Source organism: Heteronotia binoei, chromosome 3 (assembly GCF_032191835.1).
Source record: "Heteronotia binoei isolate CCM8104 ecotype False Entrance Well chromosome 3, APGP_CSIRO_Hbin_v1, whole genome shotgun sequence".
Taxonomy (NCBI): domain Eukaryota; kingdom Metazoa; phylum Chordata; class Lepidosauria; order Squamata; family Gekkonidae; genus Heteronotia; species Heteronotia binoei.
In genome coordinates, this window is record NC_083225.1 from 184102440 (window position 1) to 184111218 (window position 8779).

The following is an 8779-nucleotide window of genomic DNA, read 5'->3' on the forward strand; positions in this document are numbered from 1 at the left end:
ACTAAGTGAGGAGGCATATACTCTACTTTGAATGGGTGATTAGATATCATCTCTTAAGCTACATTGGGCAGATTGTGTAGCCTTTAAAGTGGAGACCACACGTATTTTTTGCCATGGCTATCGGAATTGGCCCATGACTTGACTCTATTGCTGGGTGTATGCAGCACTGCTGTTTGAACCTCTATAACTACAGCACACTTTGAATGATCCCATACTAGTTTCCACTGGTACCTTTAGAAAATGGGACATGAATCAATACATTAAGTCCCACGAAATATTGTGTTTTTCTCAAGGGGTGGGGCGGGGGGGGGGAAGAACTGTAGCGGATGGAGAGATAGCAAACACCAGTCTTTCAGTGAGCCACATTTGGAATACAGTCATTCGCTGCAATCCAAACCAATGGTATGCAGGCGTCACCATCACAGGCCAGTTGAAGCAATCCCACTCATTTCTCAAAACTGTGTGTAAGGTACACAACCGGGACAACAACAAAAAAAGGGTAAATCCACAGTGGAATTATGGCGTTGAACATACAGGATCAACTGGAATAAAAAAAAAACTGACAGGGAAACAGTCTTCAGAATCTGGGCACCCCTCCATGTCCAAGGAGCAAGTTGGAACCTTTTGCAAACACGTGAGAGGGCCCCAAAGTTGTGCAGCGCATGGGCATGTCGTCGAGACTGAACTTCCCAAGAATATGGAAGCCTTCTTAGTTCCGGTCAAAATGAACGTTAACGTCTCATCCGTATCGGGAAGGGGCAGAGAGTTTCCAAAAAAACCACCAGCGTGTACAGATTTGTTGGGGAGGATCATTAAATTGTGTATTCGCTGTCCGTTTCACACAGGAGTAACAAAATTCCCCACCCAGCTATCCTACAACTTGAGCAGATACGTGCAGCATTACACCTGGCAGTCAACAGGGGGGTCCGCAAACCATCATCAAAAGTAAACCCGCTGTCCAGACAAATGAGGAATTGCTCTGTATTGTCTTTAACTGCTTCCCCACTACATAGCACAAATAAGTTGTGAAGAAATTTGCCAAAGGCAGTCTGGCAACACAAGGATTTTAGTGTTTGCAAACTCAAGCCATTCCCAAATGTGTGAAGGGGTGGGGAGAACAAAAGTGCTTCACACAGAATGCTCAAACCATATTAATACACCGTTATTTTAAATCTGCTTTGAGGGGCGATCTATACCAAGGAAAGACTTCAACCAAATGGGGTTTTCATCAGATGGCACATTATGAGGACTTAAGAGGAAAATATGCCTCCATATGAATTAGCCACAAATGCACAGGATGTGTACAGGAAGCGTTTAACCACCTAGCGCTTTGGGAAATAATTGGAATAGATACCAGTTGATAGTATGCAAACTGTCGGGATCCAATTTTGGTTGCTATACTAGGGCCTGGGAAGGATTAAGGCACTTTGTCACTCTTGAGCCCCCTATTTTTAAGCCCCAAGCGATAGTTCTGACATTTAAGGACAGCTGTTAAGAGAAACTTAGCTGACCCACAAGACCTCATTTCCAAAAGATACACCTGTGCTATTTTCCTTTTAATTCATTACGCAGCAAAATGGCTTGTGTAAGAGTTAAGTGTCCCCAAAAATACTCTCAGGTCAGTGGAAAGTTCATGTGAGACAATAAGGAAGCAAGACTATCGCAAGGCTTGGTTTTTTAGAAATTAAGGCACAATCCCCTTGGGTTTTAAAGTAGTTTAAATGTTTTGACAGCCACATTTATGTACCAGATCTTTAGACTGCAGGTATTTTAGTCTCCATTTAAAGTATTTGTTAGCAAACTCCTCCATTAGTCTCAAAAAAGGAAACACTCCATAATTACTGAGGACTGCCCCCCCACGTCAAAGTACACCAACATCAGACTACCCCCCAGCAGTTGTGGAAGGTGGGAAGGCAGTACAAACCACCAAGAAACTGAAGGCAATTATCCTTAAGATTATCTGCAGGGGAAACACATTTGGATTTCTTTACAGAATGCCTGCTGCACTCCTTCGAATGAGTGTTAAAAAAAAATGTGTGGGTCCATGGTTTTTCCAGTTAAAACTTCCCCAAAAGGTCCAAACCTTCCACATAACTCTTGTTGTAACCCCAAGGCCACAGAATAATTAACACTTTGGAAACAGATTCTGCACTACACCCGGTAAATAAAAAGACAAATACATATTTCATACATTTTATTTACAGTTTTTAGAATACCAGTCACACATTTCAAAAATCATTTATTAAAAATGTAATCAAACCACTCTTTTTTTTACACTAAAATGAAACTCTTCAGACAACACTCTCAAAAAGTGTTCCCCCCTCCCCCAGAGAACTCAAGTCTCATGTTGTTTCATCCCCACCGCTAATGACAACTACGCAAATCCAATTAGAGGTACAGGTTTTAAATATCTTTAAATACACTTGTGGGGAAACTGTCACCACCCATCTAACCAACATCTTAACAGTACTGGGATCTGAGATGTTATGCAGGTCCAGCCATTAACAGGGAAACTGAAAATAACTTGAAAATGAGGAGGAAGTGTGCCTGGAGAATATGCAGATGTTAACCCAACCTGTACTAGAAAAAATTTCCCCCATTCCTCCCCCCCCCACTATTAAATTTTACCATTATTTAAAATCCCAAATTAACAAAATAATAGAAACCAACAACCTCGGAGATGGGAGGGAGAGGAGAATAAAGGAGACTGAGAACGGCTATATTTAACTGGGGAAGGAGATGAGTTACCCCTCTGCTATTTTAATGAGAAAAGGATCGAAAGAACTTGGGCCTAAAAGGTGTAATAAAAATCTGAAACACGTGCAGCTAGCTGACAGCTCAGCAAACACACAGCTTTGGACTCGCTTACTCTTTTTCACTTCATACGCTTCTCGGGCGCCATGTTGGGATTGTACAGGCTGCGGCTGCCCTCCTTACAGACAGGGTGGATCATTACTTCTTCCCGGCTGAGCTGAATGGGCTGTTTCTAAGGAGTCTACCACACATCCACAGGTATCCTAATTTGGCATACCTCCATCATACTACTCAGAGCATAGTGGCCTCCCACTACACACACCCCACTAAAATCGAAGTGTAAGGGGGGGGGGGAACTCTACTCTCCGTAATATATAAAAAGCCTTCCTGTATCTCCTGAGACTGCACTAGCTACTTAAGTTACAAGACCTACAGCAACCCCGTCCATAAGCCTACCTCTCTCTCATAGCCTGACGGATTTGAAATCCTCCCTCCCTCCCTAATACTATCGTGTTTAAAATTATCAGTAAGATTTCTGAATATTATCCCATTCTACAGCTCATTAAATCCAGATCCAGGATTAACACTCAAAAAGGCCACGGCAGCAAGGCAGAACTGCTGCTGCTGCGCAGTCACTGACAGGCCGCCATGTTGTCTGCCTCATTTCTGCGGGCTGGAAAGGGGCCATCGCAGTGTCCTCTTAAGCCAGGGGTGGCCAACGGTAGCTCTCCAGATGTTTTTTTTTGCCTACAACTCCCATCAGCCCCAGCCATTGGCCATGCAGGCTGGGGCTGTTGGGAGTTGTAGGGAAAAAAACATCTGGAGAGCTACCGTTGGCCACCCCTGCTCCATGCACTTGGAGGTGAGATTACTTCTCCCTTCAAATTTACCCTTTTCCTTTGAAGTTTTTGCTTCCGGGTAGGCTGATGTGAAATAGTATCCTCCCTGCATGTTTTTACGCGGAGGAATTCACTCTCTCCATATTTTCAGCTGTTTCTCACTATCACTAACCATTCTTTAAATGGATTTATTTCATGGTAAAAGCCTCTTCCCTTTCCTTACTTTGTTCCCTTCTTTTGATCTTTTCTCCCCCCCCATGCAAACCAGGGATCCCCAGTTTTAAAACACCCATCATCTAATGCTTCCAGTTCTTGAACCCCATGAAACCACCATACCAGTCCCAGTTATTATTTCCACTGGAGCCCAGTTCTAGACTCCCTGAACTTACATTTCATCACAATCTATTCCCTGCTCCCGTCTATTCCTTAAAACACCCCCCCAATACCTTGAAACACACTATAAGCCCTCCCTTCTTACAACCTATCCCCCCCAACTACAGCCCCACAATCATACCTGGAATGTTTTTCTTAAAACCTCCTCTGACTTTCATCATCCTGGAAATTCCCTCTAGCCTGACTACTGAACGTTTCATGATTCCCAATACAGCTTCCTGATTCCTAATATGATTCCTAATGATTCATGACTCCTAATTTTCTCTAACTTCAAAAGCTTTACAATATTATTATTGCTAATGTTATTACCAACTCACTAATGGGCTAGAATGGGGAGAGGGGTGGGCAAAAACAACAAACGTTTGGCACCATGCCCCCCCCCCAAAAAAGCCACCATCCTTGGGGTCCTGTTTTCCATCCGCAACACCATCTAACCTTAACCTCCCAAGCCTCAACCTTACATCTCGGTATGCCTTAGCCCCCCCCCACCCAAACACCCCCTCGCCTTCCTAAGTTTCCAGTTTTTTTAAAAAACAAATTATTTACTGTTTATATTCAACTACAACCCATTCCCTAAATAGGGCCTCCTTTTGCCCTCCTAGGCAAGCACACTGAGCTTGCGTCTGCTGCGCACGCTATCCACATCCAGGCAAAAAAATGAGGCGAGTGCAAATCCTACACGTGTACACGCCTGATGGCGACTGGGGAGCAAAATGCGTGCAGACATGTCTCACACCCATCTTTCTTCTGGTCTCTCTTTTTAAAAACTCTCTCTCTACCCCTGTTAGAGTTGCCAAGTCCAATCCCTGTCCCTGTCTGGGAGGGGGGGCGCATTTGTGGGTTTCCTGCATTGTGCAAGGGGTTGGACTAGATGACCCTGGAGGTCCCTTCCAACTCTTCTACGATTCTGTTTGTTTTTTAAGCCCTCTCTCTGTCCCTGTCTGGGGGGGGAGGTTAAAAGAAACCAGGGGGGGGCGCATTTGTGCAGGGGGTTGGACTAGATGACCCTGGAGGTGCCTTCCAACTCTTCTACGATTCTGGTCCCGTTCTCTGTCCCTGTCTGGGGGGGAGGGGGGATTAAAATAAACCGAGGGGGGGCATTTGTGGGTTTCCTGCATTGTGCAGGGGGTTGGACTAGATGACCCTGGAGGTCCCTTCCAACTCTATGATTCTGGTCCTGTTTGTTTTTTAAGCCCTCTCTCTGTCCCTGTCTGGGGGGGAGGGGGGATTAAAATAAATTAAGGGGGGCGCATTTCTGGGCTTCCTACATTGTGCAGGGGGTTGGACTAGATGACCCTGGAGGTGCCTTCCAACTCTTCTACGATTCTGGTCCCGTTTGTTTTCTAAGCCTCTCTCTGTCCCTGTCTGGGGGTGGGGTTAAAAGAAACCAAGGGGGGGGGGCATTTGTGGGTTTCCTGCATTCTGCAGGGGGTTGGACTAGATGACCCTAGAGGTCCCTTCCAACTCTATGATTCTGGTCCCGTTTGTTTTTAAAGCCCTCTCTCTGTCCCTGTCTGGGGGGGGAGGGGGGATTAAAATAAACCGAGGGGGGGCATTTCTGGGCTTCCTGCATTGTGCAGGGGGTTGGACTAGATGACCCTAGAGGTCCCTTCCAACTCTATGATTCTGGTCCTGTTTGTTTCTTAAGCCCTCTCTCTGTCCCTGTCTGGGGGGGGGGGGGTGTTAAAAGAAACCGGGGTGGGGGGGAGGGCGGGGAAGGGGAAAGGCGGAGAGAGAGAGAGAGACAGAGAGCGTATATTTCGGCGTAGGAGCGTGTATAAAAACCTTGGCGGTTTGCGCCTCGATGAGCGAGACGATGTCCTTGGCGAAGGGCGCGTTCTCCTCGGCCAGGATGGTCAGCATGTTGATGTGGGGCTTGCTGTTGAAGGTCAGGTCTTCGAGGGACGACTGGTAGTCGCGACACGCGTCCTCCCCGCCGCCGCCGCCCCCTTCGCTGGCGCTGCTGCTGCTGCCCGACATCATTTCCCCACCGAGGAGAGAAGAAGGAGGAGGGGGGGAAAAGGACAAGACAACCCCCGCCCCGTCCGACGCCGCCCTCCCCCGGCCGGCTGCCGCGCTGGCTTTTGGGCCCGCTCTCGGCCTACAGCATCGTCCGTGTCGCGCCGCTCGCCGAGACGTGGGTCGCCGCCGCTGTGGGTCGCCCGGTCGCCTCACGAGCGCCCGCACAAAATGGCGGCGGCGGCGGCTGCTTTCGCTGCGGCAGCGCGAGCGCCGCCTCCTGCCTCGTCTTCTCCTTCTTCTTCTCCGGCTCAGGGCCGCTGCGTCATGCGAAATTGTGCTGAGGCGGAAAGGGGGCGGGGGCTCGGGACGCGCCTTTTGTTCGCTCCGCGCCGCGCCATTGGCCGCCGGCCCGCGGCCGCCCAGCCCCGATTGGACCAGGGCGACTGTCGCGCGTCATGCTCCCCCCTCCCTTCTCGTCCCTCTCGCTTCCCTCGGTTCGTTTATGGCTATTTACTGAGCGGCGGTTGGGAAGACCAGGCGGGCCCAGCTTGTGATTCGCTACCGCGCTGGAGTCCCGCCTCTCTTTATCTCTCCGACAGTGGATTGGTCTTTCTGGCTATAGAGTCCCGCCTCCGTCCCCCTCCCCCTACAAGAGTGTGACGTTAAGGATTGCTTCCCTTTTTACTCCCCGTCGCTAAAGTCTTTTAAACGGCTTGGCTGCGCAGGAAGCCCTAGTTTCCCATTGGTCGGTTTTGTGGCTCCGTTGTTGCTATGGCGATGCGGGCCCCTTGGAGGCCTGCCTGAAAAATCGAGTTCCGCATTTATAACTTTGGCCATAATGTAGGGAAGTAGCAACTGAAATCGCTCTTAAAACCAGCTGATGGTTGGTCGCACCTTGTGACAATTCCAGCTTTGCAGCGCAGCTTAAAAATTTAAAATAGGTTACTACTCTGGCTTTAAAAACAATACAAACAGGGAAGAGAACCAATTCCAAAAGTCTCTCAAACAGGATTTCCATAAATGATGAATTAGTTTTCGTGGCTCTTGCTGGGAATTTGGACTCTAGAAAAACAAGAAATTATCTCAATATTGTTCCTTAAAACGAGGTTCGCTTTTGCAATCCTCTCTCAGGTTCTGGCGATGAATTAGTTTTCGTGCCTCTTGCTGGGAACTTGGACTCTAGAAAAACAAGAAATTTTCTCAATATTATATCCTTAAAACGAGGTCCCCTTTTGCAATCCTCTCTCAGGTTCGGGTGACCTTAGGCCTTGCTGGTAATCTGATGCACCCTGGGGAAATCCAAACAATGGTTATTTTCCCAGAAGGGTGAGAGATTCTGGCTCTTTGGCCTGTCATGACATTCCCCCAGGAAGAGAACTCACCAGATGTGCCAACCTTTACTTAAAATTAAACCAAAACAAGCTCGACCTTTCTGAGACACACTGAGAAGCCGCTGGGGAGCCATTTTGGGCTGGTAGACACAACCCTGATTGTCTGTGTGCTGGCAAAGGGTGGATTTCTTACACTACTGGAGTGTCTTTAGTACCTACTTAATGTTTTTGGATCTAGGGTGGCCAAGAGCTTCCAGAGAAAGGTCACAACCACAAGGGGGGCACAAAACTGTTGAATATAATTTTATTCCTTTCAACTGAAGTTACTTTTAGTATACAGGAAAGGAAAGGTCCCCTGTGCAAGCACCAGTCGTTTCCAACTCTGGGGTGACATTGCTTTCACGATGTTTTCACGGCAGATTTTTTATGGGGTGGTTTGCCATTACCTTCTACACTCCCCCCCCCCACCCCAGCAAGCTGGGTACGCATTTTACCAACCTCGGAAGGATGGAAGGCTGAGTCAGCCTTGAGCCGGCTACCTGAAAACCCAGCTCCTGCCAGAGTTTAGGACAGCAGTACTGCAGCTTTTACACTCTGTGCCATGGGGCTCTTTTTTAGTATATAGACAGTATTTTATAATATTTTTGTGTAATGAAGAGGATGTTGGGGGCATTTTCAGTTTTCTGTTCTATGATATATAATCATTTTCCTTTTTCTGTTTTCATTATATTACCTATCTGCCAAAAGTAATAGTGAGTATGCAGTAATGGTGAAAATGTGCCTACTGAGTATGCAGCAATGGTGAAACAGTTTATTCTGAGTAAAAGCTTGTTGGTCTTAAAGGTGCTAGTGGACTCTTGCTTTGTTCTACTTTGTAGGAACAATTTGAGCTTTATTGGATCTAGAACCCAGCCCACTTATTTGTCTTCTTGACAGTCCAAGGTATCTGTAAAACTCCCCTCCAACATCACATCTGAAGGAATCAGTTTGGTGTAGTGGTTAAGTGTGCAGACTCTTATCTGGGAGAACCTGGTTTGATTCCCCACTCCTCCACTTGCACCTGCTGGCATGGCCTTGGGTCAGCCATAGCTCTCCTAGGAGTTGTCCTTGAAAGGGCAGCTGCTGTAAAAAGCTCTCTCAGCCTCACCTACTTCACAAGGTGTTTGGGGGGAGGGGGGAAGGTAGATTGTGACCGCATTGAAATTCAGAGTATAGGGCGGGATATAAATCCAATATCTTCATACTTAGCTTTTTTTAATTGTCCAGCTTTCATACCCATAGGTGCCGAGGAAATAAAATGCCAGCCAAGCCTATGAGAGCCCCAGGGGCCTATTGTTGGAGAGCCTGTCTTGGTAATTAGTTTAACTCCTGCTGGCTGGTACCTGTGAATGCAGCACTCCCCGCTCAGAACAGTAATCTAATCAATTGCTCCCAGAACAAAAGCAGGTATCTTGCCTTGCCCAGAAAAGCAGGATGTTAACTAGGTCAGTTCCCGTGGCC

At 47.4% G+C, this 8779-nt stretch overlaps 1 protein-coding gene across 1 annotated transcript in view; it reads right to left on the reverse strand.

Moving 5' to 3' along the window:
- PCF11 (PCF11 cleavage and polyadenylation factor subunit) overlaps positions 1-5966 on the reverse strand; it is a 28601-nt gene extending 22635 nt beyond the window's left edge. The window contains exon 1 of the mRNA XM_060235001.1: positions 5772-5966. Within this exon, the coding sequence (XP_060090984.1) occupies positions 5772-5966 (195 nt within the window). The remainder of the gene's footprint in view (positions 1-5771) is intronic.
- Between the last annotated feature and the right edge of the window lie 2813 nt (positions 5967-8779).